Here is a 24,343-nt window from a genome sequence, read left to right as displayed (position 1 = left end):
CAAGGCTCGCAAACATTGAAATCCTTCCAAACTTGTGGGAGAGGATCTGGGGACAATGAGGCCACATCGGTTAGATCAAGATGATGCATCCAACAACCCCTTTATTCCCCTCTTTTCTTAGCCTCATCAAGATTTTTTTGTTTTGTTCTGTTTGTGGATCCCTCCCTCCCCCAGGGAGAGCTGCCTTGGTCTGCTGGGGAAATGCTCCTGTACACACACACCCCTCGTTCTGTGCCTGCCTCTCTCTCCTTCTCTCCCCAATGTGTGGGAGTGTGGTTTGGGGTCGTGGTGGGGAGGGTGCCACATGTCACCGCTTCACACAGCTCCTGCTGTTTAAACCAGCTGTGCAAGGCACACGCGGTGCTGGCAAAAGCACCCAACTCAAGCCAGGCTGCGCAAGTGACGAAGCCTGTACTTAGGCAGCCACAAAATGGCAGGAGAAAAAAGGGCATTTCTCCTTTGGCAGGGTCACCTGCTTTTGATTACAAGGGAATCTACAGGCCAAGGCTGTTTCTTTCTGATCACTCTTGCCGTCTCTACACGCCCTCTCTCTACCCCACAACACTCATCCCCAAAACATACACACAAATGGAATCCAGACTCAAATCTATTTGCCAGAGGAGAACTCTTGAAAAATTGTCACGATCCATTTCAGAGTTACAGGGAATTGGTCTGATACAGGAATGGGGAAATCGTCCCAGCTCCCCTCCAATCCTTACCCAACCAGCACAGCCAATAGTGAGAGATGGTGGAAGTTGTATCTCTACAACTTCCAGAGGGCTACAGGTTCTCCACCCTTTGGACTGATGGAAATGCTTTAAGAGAAGGCTACAGTCTTTGCTTTCAAATTTGGTCTCTGGAGACCATCATAACGCAGTTCATAACCTTGAAGCTAGTCAACTGCAATACACTCTGTGTGGGGATGCCCTGGGGGACTGATGAGAAACACTTGCTGAGATAGGATCCAGCAGCCCACCTTTGAAGAGGGCCTGATTGCTAGAAGCACATTACACCATTCTTTCAGCATCTGCACTCTCCGACCTCCTGTTGTCTTCTAGGCATAGCTGACGAAATTCTAAAATATTTTTACAGCCAAATTACAAGTTTGGTTATTTCAAAAAGCAAGCTTAAGCTGGTCACTTATTTAGAGAAGAAGGAAGAGGAGGCGGTGGTGGTGGTGGAGGTGAAGAAGCCATGTAGTCCCTATTCAGAACATGTTCCTGATCTAGATTGTGACTCTGTACTCATTTCTTGCTATAATCAAATGCACATTGCTGCTTGCAAACAAGGTAAATAGTTATCAGAGCAAAAATTTGGTCACGAGTCACACTGGAAGCAGATTCCAGACTGGGCTCACATGGCTGCTTTTCCCCTTCAGTATAAAAGTACCCAGTTTAAGCGCCGCCCCCCTCTTTTCTTATTTAAAAAGTGTGAAATACATAATGTGGCCATTGGGCTGCAAAGCTGAGAGTAAGATGCGTGCTTTCAAAATATCAATCTGGATGCACTTATAGGAGGCTGCCACCTTGCTGAATCTAAGCAGGGTTTGGGTGTGGTGTGGTCAGTGCTTGGATGGGTGACCACCTGAGAACCAACAGGTACACAGCCTTAGGTTTCATCGTGGAAGAAAGGTGGGATATAAATGTAAGAAAATACATACATTGCATTACATACATACATACCAAAAGACATCTCCACCCAGGCAGGCAGAGCTAAGCACTTTGAAAGCACAGATCTGGAAAGATCCATTCTTTTAAAGGAAATCCCCTCCGCACTTGGGCAGAGAACAGAGCTCTTTTGATCCACAACCCACACTTCTGAAAGATCTCAAAATGGCATCCCTTTTGTGCGTGGGCTGAATGGATGATTGGTGTGGAACAGTGTTGATCAGATCCCTCAGAAATATCAGCTCTCATCATGCACGTGGCCTCTGTCAGGCTATCTCTAAGAGAATGAGACCTTTAGCAGAAAAATGGTTGCCTACTCCTATCTTAAAGCAGTTAAGCACAGCATTTGTGTAACATATTAGGCAAACAAGGACACACAGAGTGACATTCTTGGTGGTTTCTCCCCAGTTTTAGAATTCCTTGGCTCCAGAGGTTTGCCCAGACCTGGGCGTCTTCTAAAAGCACTATAAGACTTTGGTTTGGGCAGAATGTTAGGACATATTTACACAACAGCCTCAAACTGATCTAATAGTCATTCACTGGGCTTTTGCCAGAGAAACTTTAGAAGTGCAGGTCTGGGGAGCTACAGGGCAGAGTTCAGGGAGAGAAAATTAACAGCACTGTATCAAATTGCATCCCCAAAATTATTGGGGGGAGGGAGCCATGGTTGTTAAAGTGGTACAAAACCTACAAAGTGAGAGGTTTCAAGGGTTTCAGCAGCAGCACACCCCTTGGGTTTGAATGGCTTCTGGAGACTGGAATGAAATGGTCACTGGAGACTTGTGGCGCCTGTGTGATCTATAAGATTTATTTACACATATATACAGACTGAGCATAAGATGGAAGGGTCCATGGCATTAATATATCAACAGATTCTGTCCCCCCATTAGGTTTCTATAAGGGGACAGGTCCTACAAGCATGGCTTTGGATTTTGCACAGAGAACATGTCAGGCCTCTGTGTGCACTTTCCAGCTTCAGTCCCAGTCTTTTTGTCCCGTCCCCCCCCCCCTCTCTCTCTCACACACACATCCCTTGTGCAGACTCAGAGCTATAATATTGCTGGTCTGGCAGGAACCCTGAGAGGGCATCCAGCTCAATCCCAATCCTATAACAAGGCTTGCAGTCTAGGTATATCCTGATGTAACTTCTGTAGGTACTTTTTAGCTCTGCAGAGTATTAGTTTACAGACTGAGAACTCTGAACACAGTACTTTTCTTTTAGAACAGGACCTTGCTAATGCTTTAGGACCCATTTTCTTTGGCAATATATTTAATGAAAATATGTGCTTTCTCCTATTACTAAGTGTACCTGTTATTTTCTCTTTTATGAATATTTGGAGTGTATGGAGGAACTTGGGAAAGGACCATAGTTTAGTGGCAGAGGTCATGCAGAATGTCCTCAGATTAAAAAGAATGAGGTAGATAGTGATGTGAAACTTCTGAAACTCTGTAGAATCACTGCTGTCCAGAGCAGCAGTCAATACTAAGCGAGATGAAGAAAGAGGTTGACCTATGTCCCTAAAGCTTGCTGCTTGGCATGCCTGGAAAACACAAAATAAAGCTATGCATCTTGCTTGTAGTCCAGATCTTTGCCCAATGTCTCCCTCTAGTGGTTGCTAGGGCCAATTCATTACACTTGAATGCCCATACTGTTTTTTAAAAAATATTTAGTTTAATTACTAGCTGTGTCAAAAAAAGAAAAGAATAATTGCTATGCACACAAGAAAACACATACAAGATGCCACAGGCCTGATGGAGGGTGCAAAACAGCACCTGGGAGAAAAGTTTGACCAGCGCACGGGGCTGGGGGGGGGAGCACAAGAATGAGATAAGGGAAGAACTTCTCCCCACTTTTCCAAATGGAGAGTTGGCCTTCTATGACCTCATCCCTTCATTTGTGAAAACACCAGGCTATTGAGTTTTGCAGAAGACTTTCTGACATAATGGCACCATTGCTAGTCTCCCATCCATGTGGATACTGCGCTGAAAAGTCTCCTGCTTCCAATGGCATGAGCCTAACTCTGCTTACCTACTTGGAAGTAAGGAGCATTATTTTCAGTGGGACCAGCTTCCATCTGAGTACACTTGGGGTTGCTGTTCCATTTATTTGCAGAGGTTCACTTGAATGCTTGCTGCCTCCTCCTGCATTCAACTTAAGACTGTGACCAGAGGCAGACTTTCCTGGCTTCAACACCAGCCATTATTTCTTCTTTATTTCTTCTGCCTGAGCTCCTGTTGCTCAGTTTTACCATCTAGCCTGATGAAGAGCTACAGAGAACTCAGAAACTAGCACAGCGGGGGGGGGGGGGGGTCAGTGTGGTGTAGTGGCTAGAGTGTTAGACTAGGACCTGGGAGATCAGAGTTCAAATCCCTACTTAGCCATGAACCTCACTGGGTGACCTTGGGCCAGTCACTGTCTACCTGACAGGGTTGTGGTGAGGAATAAATGGGGGGGGGGGGTAATATCATGTACACCCCTTTGAGATCCTTGGAGGAAAAGGTGCTATATAAATGTATCTAAGATATGAATTTTGGTCAAGATCCACCAGAAAGGAACAACCAAAATGATCAGGGACTGAAGTGACTCCTCCACGAGGAAATCTTACAACATTTGGGGCTTTTAAATTTAGGAAATAGGCAGGCAAGGGAGGAAGGCTCAGGGAACAGGAAGCCCAGGTCCAGGAGCCAAAGTGGCCCTCCAGCCCTTTCTAACTGGCCCTTGAGAGTCTTTCCATGCCACTTCCTGGCCCTGCTCCACCTCCTCCTCCTTTGCCTGGCTGGAATACGTCCTTCAACTGAAATTTGCCTCTTGCTTGCTTGAATGGAAAAATGTGTGCGTATAAACCTCTGGATTTTGCATGGAATGAATGTACCCTGCTGATTGAATGTATAAAGGCAAGAGTCACATATGTCGTGTCATCCATTTTTTATTTTTTTTTTTACTCTGGCCCAACCAACCCCGGGTAGGTGGCCCCCCCAGAAGGCTGACCATGATAGAATGTGGCATTTGGGCTGAAAAAAGTTTCCTGCCCTTGGTTGAGGTTATGAAATTATGCACAATGTAGGCAAAGTGGACAGAGACATTTTTCACCCTCTCTCATAATACTTGAACCTGAAGCCATCCGATGAAGCTGGATGGTGAGAGATTCAGCACATAAACCTATGGATCAAGACACAGTAACAGTCAGCATCTTAAAAGGGAATTGGAAATATTCATGGAGGATATGGCACTCGATGGCCATTAGTCATGATGGTTGTATATCCAGTATCATAGCCAGTATGAATCTGAAACACTAGTTGCTGGAAAGCGCAAGTGGGGAGTGTGCTGCTGTGCTCAGGTCCAGACTGAGGATTTCCCAGAGGTATCTGGTTGGTCCTTCTTATGTTCCTATGCCTTGCTGTTGAGAAAGGTCCCTAGCAGATGTTACACAAAGGGAAGACTATGTTACAGCAGTCCACGGATATGGCTCACAATTATTAACAACCACACCCACAGGGTTCCCAATTTGTAAAGAATTTCAGGGGGATTAGCAAGAACCCACAAATATTAGAGCAGATTTGTTTAGATCCAGTTGCCGCATCTAAGCCTGTTTCTCTTCCCTCCGTGCATCCAGTATCTGCCTTGTTGATAGACATTTCATACAGCGATACAAAAAAACAACAACCCCAAACCCAAGTATCTGCCTTACACCCAACATTTTTAGAAAAGGTCAACAGAGAAAGCAAGATGTGATGGACACAAAGTTTCAAGGAAACCACAAAATACCAGGTTTCAAGCTGTGATTCCTGCATTGCAGGTGGTTTGCTTCAAGGCCCTTTGGGTACCTTTCCACTCTACAACTCTATGATTCTATGAAGCTGTGGAAAAGAAGAGGGAGATTAAATATTTCCAAAGGTCAACCAAAAATAGGGAGAAGAAGGAATTGGTTGTAGCTGAGGCAAGAAGGGGTCCTCCGGCAAACTCATCTCCTTAGCCCAGGAAGCTCTGGAACCATTTCCTACAGAAGCTTTTCGTACAACAGCAATGAGCATCTGTTAGGGGTCAGAATCCTGCCAGGGAAGATAATCTAACAACCACTTGGGGGAGTTTCCAGGAAGCCATGATTTTCTGTTGCTGAGACCTCTGAGGTCCTTTTCCAGAGTTAGCAGTTGGGTCAGATTCTCTTGTGCAACCCCACCCCCACCCAATGGAAATGTCTGATCAGCAGTGCAATGATAGGATGGTACGGGGTGGAGTGCCAGGGAAATGCAGGCTTCAAAGGACAAGGCTTCGTCACCCCCAGATCCGGAGCTGTCCTTGCATCTGAGGGAAGGGCTCCCAGCAGCCAGTCACCCATCCTGAAACCCCATGTGCTCTTCCTCAGCCAGCCGAGATGAAAGCTCTGTTTGGCCACAGCCCTTTCAATAACAACCACCCCCACTCTTAAGCCCTAAAATTAGAGCTTTCTTTGAGCCCGAGGGTGATGCCAGGGAGAAGATAGCACAGCAGTGTTTATATACGCAGGTTTGAATTGTTCTCCCCCCCACCCCAGCCCCACTGTCTATGTTGCAGTAATTACAGAGTTATGGCCTGCCGGAGTTTGGTTGTTTGCAGCCTGGCTAGACATGGCATCGTTCTTGGGCATCTGGCCTCGCCCAAGCGGCAGCTGGGAATGTGCTGGATCATCAAACCGCAGCTCACCTCAGCTCCCAAAGCAAGGTAAGAGCCAACCAACCTGGGGCAGATCAGTGGTCGAGCCACACCAGCCTCTACTGGCATGGGTTCTGCTATGAGCAAGCTACAGAATAGGGTAACCATAGTACACTTCTCAATCCTGCCTACACCACCCAATGATTGCAGCTCAGTGGTCTCAGGTTCAGTCCCTGTCATCTCCACATGGGGCTGGAAGGGACTCCTGTCTGGACCCCTGGAGAGTCGCCCTGCCAGTAAATGGAGGCAGTGCCAGGCTAGAAGGCCCAGTGGTCCGTTCTGGAGGTCTTGTACAACAAACCCACCTCCCACAAAGACTGGACTTTTTGCGGTAAGGAAAGCGATGGGGAAACACACTGGAAAGTGTGGGATAGACAATGTCGATGCAACATTGTCTAACCTTGCTGCAAACAAATTATAGAATCATAAAACTTCTAGAGTTGGAAGGGACCACAAGGGGACACTCACCCCAGTAAATAACAATGGTGAGCTTTCCAGCTGTTGCTCATAATGTTACCAGTTGACCAAAGCAAGGGTGAAAAAAACCTGTTCCAATTTTGTGCTTTTAACAGCAACTTGATATGCAGATGGAAGTTGAGGGTTTTTTGTGAGGTGGTGGTGGTGGCATTTAGGTTACCCTTTTCTATGTCCTCTGATCAAGCTGCAATTCAAGACACAGAATCAGGGTCAGATAATATGTTGACAACATCCAAGGTCTGTTGAGTCTCTGAGCTGTTACTCTTCTCTGAATAAGAAAACCAGTTTTTCAAGTCCTGATTCCTTCTCAGTAACTGGGTTTCTAATTGGGTTTATCTGTCCTGCCATAGTCAACCCAAATCATGCATCCAAATCATGCCTAGGCAGAGACTCACACAGAGAGACCACTAACAACTTCAGCACACCAAATCTACTCAATACAGCACATCTTTGTTTTTGGAGCAATCTGGTGTTCCTCACTGTGGACATATAAATCACCTTGAAATGAATGTAAAAGGGGGTTAGTTAGTTAATTAATTAATTAATAATGATACTGATGAAGATGCTGATGATAACAACAACAGTAAATAATGTTAGGGGCTGGATTTTTATTGTACCAACAATAAATCACTTTGTTCTCCCCCCCCCCCTTTTTTTTAAAGGTTAAACATCTATTTTGCCATGAAGAATTATTCAACCCAGTAAAATGTTCAATGCATTAAGAATGTGCCCATACCACAGACAACGCCTTTCAGATGCAGGTCAGATGTTTTACATCTCCTGATATACAGTTGTTGTTAACCTGCCCTGGGACTGGCTGGCTATAAATACAAATAAAGACATACATAAAACACAAGCAGGGCAGGTCGGATATGCTTTATAGGCACCTCAAATCAGCACTGAATGGCACTAACAACCAGTATGGAAATGCTCTCACGTTTTAGTAATTGAATAAAATAAGTCAATATTCTTATCACCCAATGAATTGAGCTGGTCCTTTAAAAAGAAAAAGAAAAATTCTGACGGGGGCCATAAACCCCAAGCTAAGAACATAAGAAGATCCAGCAGGATAAGGCAGTGGCCCATTTAGTCCAGCATCTTGTTCTTACAGTGCCAGTCAGATGCCTGCAGGAAGCACACAAGCAGCATTCGAGCACAACAGCACTCTTCCCTCCTGTGGGTTCCAGTAATTGGCAATCAGAAGCATACTGTCCCCAACAGTGGAAGTAGCTTTCAGGTTGCTACAGTGCAGCATGGTCAGGGATGGGGAACGTGTGGTCCTCCATCTCCCATCAGCCCCAGCCACTATGGCCAATGGTGCTCAACATCTGGTGGGTCACAGGTTCCCTACACCTGGCTTAAGCAGTGAGAATCATAGAGTTGGAGGAGCCTAGTCAACAACCCTGAAAGGTCAACAACCCTGAAAGGCAGCCCAGTATTAGTGTTCCATTCAGCAAACGAGGGCCAAGAAAAGAATGGCTTGCTTAAAGTGACCTAGTGAGTCTCTGGCTGAGACAATAGTTGAACCATCGATTGACCAGCTCAAGGCCTACACTCTCATCCACTATGTTATACCGGCAATGCACAAGTAAAAATAGAACTTGCCAGGAATCAAGGTGGCCTCTGCCAGCCTATGGCTCATAACATCATCAAGGCATCTCAACTTGCATTGACCTCCAGCCAGGTCTCAGAATGAGGAATTACAAATACTATTTCAGTTGGGCAGGAGCAAAGCAGGAGAGGGAAACCCTGGAAAAGGCAAGATGTCACCGAGATGCTGGATGCTTCAAAGAGAAGGAAGTCACAGGGTCCATCTTTTCCAGCTTTCTGTGTGTTTTCAGAGTAGCATGGCCCACTGCCCCCCCCATCCCCTCACCCAGCACAGAATTGGGCTGAGCTCTCAGAAGCTCAGAGCAGCAGGACATCCACCATCAAAGAGGATTCCTCCCTGGCCAGTTCCAACCTGTTTTCTGCCAGCCCTGCAGTACAGGGGAACTGAAATGGGCTGGGCTCAATGCAAGGCTTGGTCCAAGGCTACCCGGAAGAGCCTGTTGTTTGGGGGGCAGCACAAACACTCACATGCTCAGAGCAAACTGCCCTGTTTGCACTTTATTATTCCTATTAATCATGTACTTGGCATTTGCACACACTTTGAAGTACTATATTATTATCCCTATCAAACAAGGAGAAGGAGGCAATTACTAGGCCCGCTTTACAAAAGGGTAATTGAAGCCTCATCCAACTCCCCCCCCCCCCCGCAACCCCCATCCACTAAGTCTGCGGCTCAGGTGAGTTTTGAATCCAAACCCAGCATGCAATCCAAAGCACCACACTTTCTCTCTTGAGGAGAGGAGGAAAATTGCTCTGTGCAGGTGGAAAAGTTATCTTATCCAGGGCAGCACACTGTGCATTGGAATATTGTTATTGTGGTTGTTTATTAAATTTCTATACTGCCTTTCATCCATATTGCTGTTTGCTCCAAGTGAGCGCTAAAGAGCAGTATTCCTTGGGGGAAAGCAGCAGGACAAGAGGAAGTGTTGATAAGCCTTCTCTCTCATATAGAATTTGGATACAGATAGGTAGCCGTGTTGGTCTGCCATAGTCAAAACAAAACAAATTCCTTCCAGTAGCACCTTAAAGACCAACTAAGTCAGTTCTTGGTATGAGCTTTCGTGTGCATGCACACTTCTTCAGATACGTATCTGAAGGTATCTGAAGAAGTGTGCATGCACACGAAAGCTCATACCAAGAACTGACTTAGTTGGTCTTTAAGGTGCTACTGGAAGGAATAGAATTTGGAATTTGTCTTTTTCAAGATGAAGCTTGCCACCTCGATTTTTATTTCAAGTCTTTGTTTTTATAAGTCATTTAAAAAGAATTCAGATCTGCTATTCAACTACATTTTGAAAGTCTATGGGTAAATGTTTAAAGCTGATTTGTCTTATTAAGTAATAACTGACCTGACATTGCAGCCCTACACTGCACCTGCAATTTTGGATCCACATGTAAATGTCCTGATAGCAAACCACTAGCTTACTGATGTTAGGTGTCATGAAAGGGCAGCAGATTGCTGGTTTACCCCATACACCCAAAGTATTTTTGTTTCGTTTTTACTCCCAGGCAGTCATTTGTAGAATTTGTTATCTCAGATGTGAAAAAGATGGACAGTATGATCAAGCTTGGGTACTATGCACTTTGATTTGGGAGGAGGTGTGCAACTTGCTGCTCCACCTCAGGCAGCAGAATGTTTTGGTCTGGGCCTGGGAAGGTCCCAGGTTCATTCCCTGACATCTCTTGCTAAAGGTGGGCAAGACTCTTATCTGATATCCTGTAGTGATGCTGCCCATCAGTATAGACAAGACTGAGCTGGATAGGTACACGAAAAACTCTGGTAAAAAGCAGCTTAATATAATCTTATGCAAAGCCTATGAAAATAATGCCATCAGAGATGGAATCATCAGTCTCTAGACCCTGTTAGATTAACCTTTTAAATATGTTTTGGGGAAGGGGTTATTGGTTTGCTTTGTTTTTGCTATTATGTACTTTGTGGTTTTATGGTGTATTTTTATGCCGTGAACTCCCCTGAGATCTTTGGACGAAGGGTGGTATAAAAATTCAATAAATAAATAAATAATAAAGATATGCAAAGGCCAGTTTAGTGGGCCTTTCAAGATAAAGATGCATATACATTTACTTTTGTGTAGGTCTCATTGGTTCAACTGGTCTTACCTGCTCCATCAATCTGTGCCTTGCAGGAGTATGTCCCAGGTGGCCTGCAGACTTCCACATGCCATTATTATTGTTACTGATATTATTCACTTGATGTCTATGCTGCCTTTCTTCCCAACCAGGAGCTGTGAGATATTTGTCTCTCCTGTCTTGGTCTGTACAGCCACAGCAGGCTTCCAACAGATTGACTTCACTCCCAAAGGCGCACTCCTCTATTTTCTCCAAAGACGGACACCAACAACAGTCTGGCCCTCAGCTCTAGCATTCCAGCAGAGAACGCTTTCCTTTGTTAACTTGCCTACCAATGATCCCCCTTGCACAATTCTGGGATGTGTTCTTCATCATCTGCAGAGTTCACACAAATTTCTAGGCAGGCCTAGGAGTTTTGCCTTGATTCTTCCCAAGCTGGCTCTTTGGCTCTTGTTCAGGGTACACCAATATCTTGGCACCTCTTAGGCTGCATGGATGGGCCTGGGTGGCATCCCACCTTGTTCCAGGCAGGCAAAACTGTAAGGATCTCTGGGCCACGAGAGCCAAGAAGCCCCAAACCCAGCCACTGTGGACCACCCCCACCAAACACCCCACCTTGCCTCTGCATACTCGCCATCCCTTGGGCTGTAATTAAGCTGCAGCTGGAAAGCCCCAGCACCCAAGAGCTGGGGATGGGGCCGACCGCGGGCAGCTGCAGGCACCCACATGAGAGGGTGGATTAGAGGGTGAGGCCCCACCCAGCCCATTGATCTCCTCCAAGCGGATCAGCCAGAGCAGGCAGAGGCGGTAGTTTTTGACACACACTGCTGCCCCTCCTCAGCCCTAGTTTCCATGGCAACTACAGACACAGTGGCTTTGCTGCCCAGTCAGGCCCAAAGACTTCTAGGCCGAACTTGGATAGGCAAGGCCTGATTCAAACCAGCTGCGGGAGCTGCTTTGCAGCATCAGAACTTCAGCCTGATTGCACAGCTGAGGGAGTTAATGGCACTGGGCATGAATCCATCCATATAGGTATCTCCTGCTCAGCACCAGCAATCTCATGATTCCTTCTTCAGAAATCGTTACTCCTAGGTTATACAGGCAAGGAGCTGGGTAAGGAGCTGAGTAGAGACAAATGCATTTTTATTTTAAGTCTAATTTTAATTTAAATCAGATTTTTGTAATTAAAAATGAGTATAAGTGCCTTGTTCAAAAATAACCAGATTTAAGCAAAATTATTAGTAGCTATAAGCATGTTGAAGACTGCTTTCCACTGTAAAAGAGAGGGGGTGGGGTGGGGGTATCTGATTTTGGAGGTTAAAGGCGGTAAATGCATTCATTTGCCATAAGAATGACTCTTAGGAGAAAGTTATAAGAACACCTAAAGTAAAAGGCATTTTCACCTTGGGCCAGTCACTATCTCTCAGTCTAACTTACCTCACAGGGTTGTTGTGAGGAGAAAATGGGGAGGAAGGAACCATGTACACAACCACCCTGAGCTCCCTGGAGGGAAAGTTGGAATATAAATGCAATAAATAAAAAGAACTAAATCAATTTCACTTGCAATCATAAATCGCAAATCACCAGTTGGACACCTTTGCATTAAAAAAACCCTAGGGTAATGTGATTAAAATTATGAGTAAAATGTGCATCCTGCAAAGATGTGGAATTCTGCTTGGGATGTTCCTCTCACTTTCAGCTTCTTCTTCCAAAACTTCTCACTGTCCCCTTTATATTTTTTGTTTTCCAGAGTAGCTCTCCAGCCATGTTAGAACCTCCTTTGTTACCAAGAGCAGATTTAATCATTATGCTGAGTATGCCGTAAACAGCTAAATTAAGGACCTTGCTATGATACAAAGCACAGCTGGTCTACTCTCTATGCCGAGCAATTTTAAAAATCCCCATATAGGGTGGGATTTTAGGGGGCTCTGGGGAGAATCACAGGCATGGATTTTTATTCACGCCCAGCTGTTCTCCAAGTGCAAAGCCATTCCACGAATTATGTGAGAGAAAGACCCTTCCCACCCACTTTCTCTCTACCCTGTCCACTTTTGGTATGACAGGCACGCCAACTTTACCTTGCACTTTGCAGCTTTAGGGTCTTCAAAGGGGAAAGTGGAGTCAAAGACTGAGATCAGGTTAGCAGGGTAAGAAATAGAAGGTGAGGCTGGAAAATAGTTATATACTTTGAATGAAGATATTAGGAAGTAGAAGTGGGGAACCACAAGTTGGGGCTGGGTGATCCAAGGACCCAGAACATCAAAAGTTTGTGCAGGGTCAGCCCTTAAACATTAGGCAGAGCAAGGCAACCTTGTGATTTTGAATGTCATTGAAAGAGCAGTGAATTCCTAGGTTTTCATTTATTGTTACAGTATTGTGCTTTTATTGCCAGGGAGAGACGTTTCTGGGATTTTCTGCCTTAAGTGCCAAAATAACACAATAATCCCAGAGCTACTATGCACCTTGACTTGGGGCTGGGGTGCTATTTGCTGCTATAACTCAGACAGCAAAATGTATTGGGCCTTGTGAAACAATAATGGAAGGTCTTTCTTTGAGCTACTGATTTATAGCCCTTCTTTTGGAAACACTATTTTCTTCACCTGAGCAAGAGAAGAGAAAGGGTGTCACTGGCCTTCTGGAAGAACTGGGGGACCTTCTTCCTTAGCGCTAGCTTTGCCTGTCACCTCCGACACCAGGAGCAGAGTTGGTTGGGGTGCTGCTGTGATTGCTCCCCCACCTTGTTTCAGATTCCTTTTCAAGCAAGAATGGAATATGTCTGCAGCTGGGCGTTCCCTGTGCATCGCTAGTGCCCCTGGGGGAATACCTCTCCTCTGATGGGTGTTCTGAGCAGGGAATAAATACCAAAAGCCTTACTCAGAGAGAGAGAGGGAGGGAGAGCTCTTACAATTGCTCACTACCTTCCTCCAGGAGATGCAGTGATCTCCAGCAAGGGAAAATCCCAGTGTAATATAAAAATATTTGCTGATCAGTGCTAGAACTTTCCAGAAACTGAAAGGAATTTGGAGTTCAGAAAAATTAGGCCAACCGGAGTTTGGGCTAAGTTTTAAAACTCATAAAGATGTCTGGGGGAAAGAATGGACTAATTGATTATACTTGCAATTTCTGTAGCACACAGACACCCCCTCATAAGATTATTAGCCTGTAACTTCTGCTTTGCAACTTGGAAGTCCACAAGAACGTGCACGCATCAATTAATGTGCCAAGATTCCCCAGTGAGGCTTGTGACAGGCAAGAGCTGATATATAATGACATTTCAGGCTCACCCATTGTCTAGTTTTCTGGGTCTGTAAGCACAGCAGTGGGACAGCCTCGCCACCAGCTCTCTGTTCTTCTCAGGTTGGTCTTAGCCTGGTGCTTATGGAATAGGTTTGCCATCTTTTTTCTGACAAGGTCGGGCTGTCAAAGAAGTCCAACAAAAATGGAAAATGAAATGGAAATTGCTGCAGTTAGTGTGTTTGTCTGTGCTCAGAAATGGAAATCACTAAAATGAATCTGATTGGTCTTCCTTCACATCACTGTTGTTTTTAGGTCCACATATGATGTGTAATGAATGACATTTTTACACTGTTTTGATGCTTCGTTTATATCGAAATGAATTACGTAAGTTACATAAATAGGTAAGTTATATAACTTACATTAAATTTGCAGACTTTGTATTTGGCAGAAACCAAACTGCAGCATAATAGAAACATTGCTGATTGTAAGAAATACAAGTTGAACACAAACTGCCCACCTTCTTATATCCCTAGACTCAGGGCTTGGCAAAGCCTGGGTATAGTGGTTAGAGCAGGGGTCACCAGCCTTTTTGGGCCTGTGGGCACATTTGCAAATTGGATAAATTATTGTGGATACCACATACACATTGCAATCTATTCTATTGGCTACATCAGAAGGCTTATCTGATGCCTAATTTCAGCAAGGGGAGAGGAGCCTGTGGGCACCAGGAAAGGAGGGCACATGTGGTACCTCTGTGTGCACATGTGGCAACCCCTGAGTTAGAATGCCATACTAGCTCTAGGGACATCCGTATTCAAATCCACAGGCAGCCACGACACACACTGGGTCAGTCATCATCTCTCAACCTAACCAACCATGTAGGGTTGTTGCGAGCATAAAAGAGAGGGGAGGAAGTTAACCATGTAAACCAGCATGAGCTCCTTGGATGAAAGGTGAGATATACATGTAATGCAAATAAATAAATATATAAGGACTGAATTTCTACCAGGGCTCAACACTAGAACCCATTTTCAGTAGCAGGAACAAGGCCTTGAACACATGAAGGAATAGTTAACAAAAATGCATCTGAACATGTGAGCATGTACAGAGTACTTTTCTTTCCTCCTGCTGGGCAACAGTTTTCTTGCCACAAAGCATTCACTTTCAGCAAGAGGTTGAAGTATCTAGGCTGAAAGATTCCACAAAAAAGGCCATTCTCCTTTGAGGATCCCGTAGAAAGGAGTTTCAGCAAAGTGTGGCTTGTCCCACTGCTGAAGCACTAGACTGAGAGAAGCTGCACCCGTCAAAATTCACCCCGGGCTCTTGCATTATCAGCTAGAACTTGGTCTGCCCATATGCAAGAGATTTCCTCTCACCCACTGTAACAAAGGATAGCGTTTACTCATGTGCATGTTTGTGTGCCACCAATTTGGTGCTGTCGGATGCAACCAGATGCATGCCTAGTGTCTCCCCACTGTTACCAGTCCAACTAAGTTGTGCCTCCTCCCACATCCTAGCAAAGGTGATGTCAGGGAGACCGCAGCATTGCATGCAAGACCCTTCTATGTCATGCAGTTACTCCAGTGTGCTTGATGTAACATAGCCTAACACTGTGCTAAAACCTCTCATGTGCCCTTCCCAAAGAAGCAGAGACGTTTGGATTTTGCTTGCTGTCTGTTCTGCTCCCACGGCATGTGGCCACTCGCTTCCCTAGGTGGGTGTTTGTTCAAACCTGGGCTTATTGGTAAACAGCATCAAATGGGAAATGGCTTCATTGGAATGCAGAGCTCTTTTTAAACGTGATCAGAAAGAAGCTTTGTTAATGGTTTTGCTGCAAGGTTGCCAGTTTGCAACCTGGAGGTGCCACTTTTACTTTCCTGGGTTCTGTCCCTCACCTTCTTCCCACTGACAAAACTAGAATGCTACTGGCTTTGGCACACAGAGGAGGAAGAGAAAGGAGAAGGCACAGGCCTTTCCACTGTACTGCTAAAGGTAAAATAAACCTCTCCAGTTTACAGCCCAGCAATTTTACTGATGACTTTTCTGACTAACAGCCTCAGACACATCAAAAGACTGCATTGGAGATTGGTCCATTGGGACAAAAGGGCCATTGCAGTCTACCCACAGCCAGCTCCCACTGCCCGCTGTCACAGTTACAGCGGGTGGCTCTACCTCCACCAGCTAGAGAGCTTGTGTGACAAGCTAGGATGCAAGAACTTAGTTTACTGGCCCTTATGTAAGATATGTGTCATGTTCTAGTCTTTAAAATTAAATTGTTCAAAAGGGGAAAAAAAGGCAGGCAGTTCACCCAATGTTTTGTGGAATATGGTGAGATCAGATGGGAGATTTGATCCATTTTGCAGCATTTATTTTGATTTAAGTTGGGGTTCTGATGTTTCATCAGATGAGCCTTTGGTCTGATCCAGCAAGGCTCTTCTCGTGATGTATGTCTGTGCATGTGTTGGCGGGAGGGATTAGTAGAATGCCTGCTGCTGTCCTTCCTCACAAGCTATATCAAGCACCCTCTGGTGTATGTTCCTTGCTGGACAGGTGAGCACTGTGCAGCTGTTGCAGGGGGTGAGCGCTGCGGGATTAGTAGCTTGAGCTAGGGGCAGGGCTGCTTTGGGAACGTGCATTATCATCAGCGGTGGCCAAGCGAGATCACAGGCTCCCAGCCAAACCCCCTTGCTTTGAGCTTGCCAACGGATGCTGAGTTCAAAGGGCTGAGGTGTGATTGATGTGTGAAGATAATTCTCCCCCCTGCTTTCCCCAGCAGCATGCGCGCGCGCACACACACACACACACACACACACACACACTCCTCCTTTCCCCAGCCTGCAAAGTGGTTGTGGAGAATGCTGATGCGAACAGAGGGATCCCATATGGGTTTAGGAAGAGGCCAGAGCATTTAAGGATTGGGGCAGGCAGGATGAAGTGTGTGAGGGCACTGAGCTTAGACCTTACCATGAGGCAACTCTGGCCAACTGGGCTAGATCAGCCCTTCTGAAGAAGGCAAACTGCATGTTTGCTTCAGCATACCCTCCAACATTTCTCCAATGAAAATGGGGACGTCCTAAGGAAAAGTGGGACATTCTGGGGTCAAATCAGAAACTGGGACGGTTTCTGTAAATCCCAGACTTTCTCTGGAAAATAGGGACATTTATAAGAGCTGAAGCAAACATGCAGTTTGTCTCTGTGTGTACATGTACATGCACATATGTTTCTTCTGGTCAGAACAGCAATAAGACCCAGCTGAAGGCAAAACTATTCCTGAGGATAACTTCTTTTTTCTTGACAGAAGCTCTGGGCACTTCCACACAACATTATTTTGTGGCCTCTGTGCAGCATCCACATCTACATGACAGCAGCCTCATCAAAGTGCCACCCCATATTTTCTTGCTATTAGATTAGGATTTCGGTGGAAAATCTGATAAGTAAAACAAACAAAATTTAACAGGCACTCTGCTCCCAAGTTCCCCTTGCAGCCTGAGCACACCTTGAGCACACTGAGAGCTTGTGGAAGGAGGGGCTGGCAAGGTAAGCTTCCAGAGGTGCCAATATTGTAGTGAGCATTGTGGTAGACGTCTCTGCCCTCCCCAGTTCATCCATCTAGAGGCCCTAGAGAATCTCGTGTGCCCCCTCCATAGATAGAAAGGCCTTCCAGGTGCTGAGGTTCCTCCCACAACCTTTGGCTGAGTGCAAATTAAATAAATAAATAAAAGCTGACAGCTCCAGAATGTGAAACCAAGATACCACCCACCACCAACCAACCTGTAGCGCTTTGGAGCCTTATGAAACAAGGTTGCAGGGAGCTCCTCCCTGGCGAGGCCTGTGCACCGTGCCCCTGGCACACTAGACTGGTGCACCCTGCCCACTCTTCCCTTCCCTTCCCGTCTGGTGTTCCTTTTGCAGAGCCTCAGGGCCAACATTATAGGCAGGGTGGGGATTTATCAGACAGCACCAGATACCAATAGGGTGACTCATCGTTACCCAGCCCATGCAGGGCAAAGCGGGCAACAAGGGCTGTTTAGGATGCAACAGCTTGCTTCTCACCAGAATCATCACCACACAAGCACAGGCCCTGAATTCTTTGCACATTCTGCCCATACGTTGGGACCCCAGGCTGCCCACCTAAAAGGGTCATTGGGCATTTGTAGCCAGCAAGCAAGAGCACCCAGTCTCAAGTCATTTCTGTCTTGGAACGATGTAACTTGGGACTCTTTCCAGAGCCTTGCTACTGCCCCATTGACACGCGGGAAGCCTTTCCCTTACTAAATGATCATTCTGCTCCTCTTGTGCTTTTCCAAATTAGGAAATGTTGAGGTCCTCCCCAGTGCCACCCCTGTTCCCCTTTCCTAAGTACAGCAGATTCTTGGACAGGATTAGAGACACCACTGCAGCCTTGATCCAGCAAACATTTTCTGGCTGCAGCAGCAGTCCTCAGAATTTGAAAGTATCGTGGCAAACGCCCCCCACAAATAATCTCAGCAGCCCATGCATGTTGAGACCATAAATACAACATTCCCAGTGTGACGGCTGCCTGATGGATCACCCATCAGAATGAGTGCCATGGAGCTCAACTGCTGAGCTTTGGATGGAGAGACTGGCATGTTTCTTTCCAGGGGGCCCCCATGTGCTCTTTTTCCTGCAGTTCCATTTTGCAGATCTGGCATAAACCAAAGCACCCACGTGTGAGCTATCGTGAGATGCCACGCAAAGCAAGTAGACATCCCTAGGCTTTACCCAACAACAAATCTCATGTCTCCATCATTACACCCTCAGACACACACCATCTCTGATTCACTTTTATTCTCACAATAATAAAATAATTTACCAACCACAGTTACCATCATACTACATGCCTACAGTGCCTGTATGGGACACTGGAGTCAGAGGTCTCTGTGCCCCCACCCTTCAATCTCTTGCTAGAAACATTTATTTTAAACAAACTCAGCATTTTTAATTTTTCTCTCTCTCTCTCTCTCTCCTGAATAACAAAGATACTAACGGCCCAAAACAGGTCTTGAATTGGTCCAACGTGAAATGTGGCAGCTGGTACAGCTCAGTCGGTAGAGCACAAAGCTCTTAATCTCAGTGTCGTGGGTTTGAGCCCCATGTTGGGTGAAAGATTCCTGCATTGCAGGGTGTTAGACTAGATGACCCTCGTGGTCCCTTCCAACTCTACAATTCTATGATTTCAACCCAGGATTTTAAAAAAGAAAAAACAGGTATTTTGTTCTGTAAGGGCTGCCTACCACCTGAATGATCCCAGTGCGGGATTTGTAAGATACATCACGGGGGGAGGACTGAGTGAGGTTCTGCAGAAGGAACCTATGTAGGTGTCTCCTGGGCCTTCGAACCACAGCTGGAGATGCCAGTGGCCAGAAGCAGCTGGAGTTAATGTCTGGGATTCCAGCTAAGCCCACTGGCGTGCAGCTCTTTGTGCTTCAGAGGTGCCAGGCTCGCGACTAACGCCCATGTACAACCGAACCCCTTGAGTGCTCATGCACATGTCAGAAAGGAGGAGAGGAAGTGCCAGGGAGATGATGTGAAACACAAACGTGCCAGGCTGCCCAAGCCGTGCCTCCTGCTTTTTGCAGGGCTCCACTGTGCCCAGTAGAAACCGCAGAGTCTCTGGAGCGTCCAGCAGGGGCCACGGTCTTCATTTGCAGACGCTGACCCACTCCGTGAGCCGGCACTCCTCGCAGGCCACGAAGCAGCACCAATGGAACTTGCAGTTGCATCGCTCGCTGCGTGTCTGCCGCAGGATGTTGTGGCCCCGCCCGCAGCACAGGCTCTCGCAGTTGTCCATGCCCGGGCTGGTCTTGTTGCATAAGCGCCCTTGCGTCCCCATGGAGTCCAGTGCCGGCTCCCGCTCACAGAAGTCCGGTGACTTCTCAAAGTAGATCAGGTCGCTGATGCCGGCCCGGCGCCTCTGGCGGGCGTGGCTCAGCTCCATCTGCCCTGTGTTCCTGTTGTGGGGCCGGATCAGCATGGCCCCATAGAAGCGCTCCTTGAGCAGGGAGCCTACCAGGCGGAACTCAGGAGTCACCTGCCAGCACGTCTTCAGTTGGCAGCTCCCCGAGGTGCCGTGGCACTTGCATTTCCTCCGCATGTTCTCCATCACCACCTGCCAGGGGCACAAGCAGACAGTGGTTAGCAGAATTCAGCTAAAGCTTTGCCTTGCACTGCAGTTTTGTATTCCCCTCTAGCACACCTTGTTCCCAATGGGCAGCTTGGCTTTGCCATCCCTTGGAACCAGTGTATGCTGCTGGGGCAAAGGGCTCTCTATGCAGTTTTGCCCAGTTGAAACAAGTGGCCACACAAAGGGTTCTCCAGTGGCTTGCTTCATCTTGCTGGGCCAAGGAGAGCCACCAGAGCTCAAACTGCTACTTTCATGAAGCCGGATAGCACAATTCTTGAATACAGCAACAGCCCAACTTTCCAGGTGGAAAGAACAGGACTAAAATTGTATATAAAACATGGCTAACATGCAAACTAAAAACAAATATAAACAAAAGCATCATTACAAACAGTGTTAGCATCAATAACTCTTTAACACAAATGTAACTACAGGCTTGTCCACACTTCCGCTTGTGCCGTCCCTAGAAAGCACAGATCCCAGCAGTTTTCCACTTGACCCACTCCTTTCCAAGGAAAAACCCACTCTTTAGCAATAGAATGCAACAAACGGCAATCTGGGGGAAACCCAAATTTCCATTTGCTCCAACTGAGCACTAAAGAGTGGTTTTCCCTAGGGGAAAACAGCAGAACAAGAGGAAGTATGGATTAGCTCTAAATCATGTGTCTGGATGGGCTTGCCAAAACATTTTTTTTCAGACAGGTATCAAAGCGTTTATCCGCACTTCCTTTTCCTTTGCTCTTTCCAATCACACTCTGTGATTTAAAGCTCCATGTCCAAGTGCCCTCTCCCCTGTCCCTTCTGGAGCTTTCCCTGTGAAAACCTACTCTTTAAAGCAAAATTGGAGCAAACATCAATTTGTGGAAAACCCGAATTAATGTTTGCACTGGTTCAACTTTAAACAGTGGGGTTTCATGGGGAAAGCTCAGGGCAAAACAAAAACAAAAAACTACTCGGACACAGAGTGCCTCTGCCTGGAAAGAGCAAGGAAAATGTAAGTGTGGATAAGCCCTTAAGCAGTATAGTAGAGGCACCTGCCTAACGTCAACAGGCAGAGAGTTCCAGAGTCACACTGACACAGATGCCACACCAAAGTGCAGAATTAACATTCTACGGCACTTGTAAAAAGTGCAAGTAACACAGATCAAAGTGATCCAGTAGGCACATAGAGGGAAAGGCTTAGGAAAATTAGTCCCAAGTTGTTAAGGGCTGTAACAGCTTGAACTCAGCCTGGTACATCTGAATTTCAATAATGTGATTAATCATTGTCACCTATAACGGAGGGAGGAGAGGTCCTTCCGCATGTGGGATGTAGGTGTGAGCGGCATTTGCCCTTCCCAGGATTCCATATAAATAGATCCAAACTGTTCCCAGTTGCTATGGTGTTCATTAAGAGGTGGGATGAGGATAGTTTGTTCAGCCCTGTATGGGTGCAGCTGTTGTACCTGGTTACATGCAGCGACGTGCGGTCAGGGATTACACGGCTGCAAGAGGGTAGGGCTGTTTGCAGAGTGAGAATGAAAGATGAAGCTGATGCTCTAAAATTATGCATCAGTAACTCAGATTTAGACAACGTTCATATCACAGGACCTTTTCATTTAAAAAGAAAGAGAAAAAAGCTGGCTTTAAAAAAAGGTACTTATCTCCCCCTCCCCCAACACACTTTATTTTGGAGTCTTGCTGCGAAGTACACAGGGCACAAGTTCCTTTCTGTAACTATAAAGGCAAGAAGTGTAAAAGCTACCTTTCGTGATTTCTGCAGGAAAAAACTAAAGCTAAAATGCATTTTTAAAAAATTGAAGCTGCAAATATGAACAGCACAATGTGTAATCACCCCTCCCTCTCAAATGGAAAGGTGTGTGTGTATACTACTTCCAAGTATTGAGCAACTGCATAGACAAAGGCCGCAGAAGAGACATTTGAGTTTTGTTTTGGATTCCAAATTTCTGGTTCTGCGAGAAGAAATGTAACTTTCAACATCCTGATTTGGTTTCCCAAGCTCTAACTATTGCAACTGTGTTTATTCTGAGTTTTACTTGATCTGAAGCTCCATCTGGGACTCTGGACTGAAATGATTATTGTTATTAAAGTGGGCCCTGCCCAAGTTTATCATCTGAAGATCAAAACGAGACACATTAGGGAGGAAAGAAAAAGAAAAAGGGGAAGGAGCAGGGTCAATCAAGACTCTTCAGAGTAAAAACAGAGAAAATGAGTTGTTTGCCAATGGGATCCATGCAGGGAACAGAGAGTGCAAGTTTAGGACTGATTAAAGGGCTGGAAACTGTAGATAGAAGGGTCTAAGCAGCAATGCAGAGAGAAAGAAGAAAGGTTTGATACAGAAGAGGAGAACATTGAAATATCTGAATATACTCACAAGAGGTTTAAAGCTAAAACAGGGAGAAAGACAGACTGCTGCAAACTCATCAGGATAACCAGCATAAATGATCTCTCTCCAGTACAGGGAAGAGCTGCCTACTCATTGTATGGCCAACCATCTCCAGAATCTTGAGGGAGAATGCTTTTGCCCACCTGCCTAGTACCTATACTGAATGTTCAAATGTGTTCTCGCTACTAGAAAAAAACGTCCTGAAGCTGAGATTCACCAGGTATGGGGGGTGGGAGTGGAATCACCAACTAGAGAAGGGATGGGGGAAACTGGTTCTCCAGCTGCTGCTGAATTACAACGTCCATCATCCTTGACCATTGGCCATGGTGACTGGGGCTGCCAGGAGTTCAGTAACATCTGAAGGGCCAGAGATTCCCTGCCCCTGAGCTAGAGGGTCTGGCCGTAGCATCTATCTCATATTATGTTTGGATCCAGCTAAGATGACTGGTTTGGCACTGGGATGCAGAAGACCTTGGGGCTAATAGAGAATTAGATATATTGTACAACATAAGCTTCCACTTGATTGGCATGTAATGAGGCCCTGAAGGTTAAGTTACCTCTCTGTTTGACCTTGCATGTATGCTTGGAAGGCCTAGGTCAGGTGTGCGGTAACTTTGGCCCTCCAGCTGCTGCCGAACTACAACTGCCATCATCCTTGGCTATGGATCACACATGCTGGGCTGACAGGAGTTGTAGTTCAGCAACATGTGGCAGGCCAAAGGTACCCCATCGCTGGTCCAAGTATATTGGGAGGAGAATGCCTGAAAATAAAGCAACTGGGAGGGAGGGTCAGCAGTGGCTTTGGTGTAAAGGGCAGGGGGCTAAGCCAACACTCATGAGTTCCTCTAGGAATAAAGATGGGCAACTTGGAAAGAAGCACCCAAGGTGTGATTCCCTGCATAAGATCATTTTAAATAAGTGGAACAAGCCTTAGCCTGGGATGACTTAATGCTGGATTCATCCTGGCTCAAGATGCGTGGGTGAAAAGACTCGTGAAGGATGTCCTTTTGCTGGCTTCCTGGGCAGAAGTGCCCTTGTGTGAGGTTGCTTCTACCCAAGGAAAAGCCCATGTGCAAAGGTGGTGGGAGGTGCTGTGGAGAGAGGGAATGTTCTTTATCCAAGTTTGGATAGGTTGCTAGGCAGAGAAGCCTACTTGCTGCTTGAATGCAGCTCGCCCATCACATGCTGGTCCCTCCCTCTAAGATCTGGAGGGTACAGGATTATGGCCCCCTGCCTGTTATGTGTACAGAGGCCTGGAGCAGTGGTGGAGTATGCTTGTACCGCCCCGACTGTCAGGCAGGCATGTTCCAACCAGGGAAGAGGTGACTGCCTCCAGCCTGGGAAATCCCGTCTTCCTAATGGGTGGGCGAAGGCAGGAGAGAGCTGGGACTGACAGAGTAAACTGATGCCACTTAGCCCAGACACCACTATTAAAGGGGCAAAAGCCCTGCCCTCTTTGGCATCTGGCCACCCTACACCATATCTATAGTCTCTGGGGCAGATCCTACAAATGGACCCACATAGTCTCTTTGCCTTTCACTGCTGCTTGATGGCATGCAAGAACACAGCTCCACCTTATGAATTTCTGTCTGCCTCAAATGGCTATTCAAAGCACAACATCAGGAAACAACAATAACTGTTCTATCTTGTGTCTGTTCTTGGAACAACAGGCAAGAGTGGACAAGATGGGGGCCCTGGGAAGCCCAGCTGCAAGTCTGTGCCTATCTATGTAACCTATTTGAGGGGCAATTGGCAACACACCATTTCTCAGCATGATATACCTCACTGGGATGTGTAAGGAAATATAGAACAAATGATGTAAGGCATTTTATACACTGTTCTTGCTACTGGCTTGGACTTACGGCAGTCTTTTCTGCTCTGTTTGCAAGTAGGAAACTATTAATATCAACGCACCTGGGAGGCATTCCAATACATAGTAGATTCTACCACAAGCGAATTAAGAATATTATCAGGAAAACTGCCAATGTCTGTAAGTGTGTGTGTGTGTGTGTGTGTGAATGAAACAGTTTGCTACCCACCAAGCC

At 46.2% G+C, this 24,343-nt stretch overlaps 2 protein-coding genes and 1 long non-coding RNA gene across 4 annotated transcripts in view; 1 reads left to right on the top strand and 2 right to left on the bottom strand.

Annotated features, from left to right (window-relative positions):
* CDK5R2 (cyclin dependent kinase 5 regulatory subunit 2) overlaps positions 1-10,824 on the bottom strand; it is a 41,551-nt gene extending 30,727 nt beyond the window's left edge. The window contains exon 1 of the mRNA XM_081853237.1: positions 10,564-10,824. The gene's annotated coding sequence lies outside the window, so the exon portion shown is untranslated. The remainder of the gene's footprint in view (positions 1-10,563) is intronic.
* Positions 10,825-11,259: 435 nt separating this feature from the next.
* Positions 11,260-24,343, top strand: part of LOC309337154 — a 33,186-nt gene continuing 20,102 nt past the window's right edge. The window contains exon 1 of one of the 2 annotated variants that reach the window (XR_014154126.1): positions 11,260-11,646. This is a non-coding gene — a long non-coding RNA (uncharacterized lncRNA). The remainder of the gene's footprint in view (positions 11,647-24,343) is intronic. The other variant, XR_014154127.1, reaches the window with a different exon arrangement.
* The window catches only part of WNT10A (Wnt family member 10A), a 43,202-nt gene continuing 37,418 nt past the window's right edge, over positions 18,560-24,343 (bottom strand). The window contains exon 4 of the mRNA XM_081853171.1: positions 18,560-19,900. Coding sequence (XP_081709297.1) covers positions 19,433-19,900 — 468 coding nt within the window. The 3' untranslated portion in view covers positions 18,560-19,432. The remainder of the gene's footprint in view (positions 19,901-24,343) is intronic.

Source organism: Podarcis erhardii, assembly GCF_964252035.2.
Source record: "Podarcis erhardii genome assembly, chromosome: 1".
In the NCBI taxonomy this organism is placed as follows: domain Eukaryota; kingdom Metazoa; phylum Chordata; class Lepidosauria; order Squamata; family Lacertidae; genus Podarcis; species Podarcis erhardii.
Note: the sequence above shows the minus strand (reverse complement) of the source record. Positions and strands in the feature narration are given on the sequence as shown.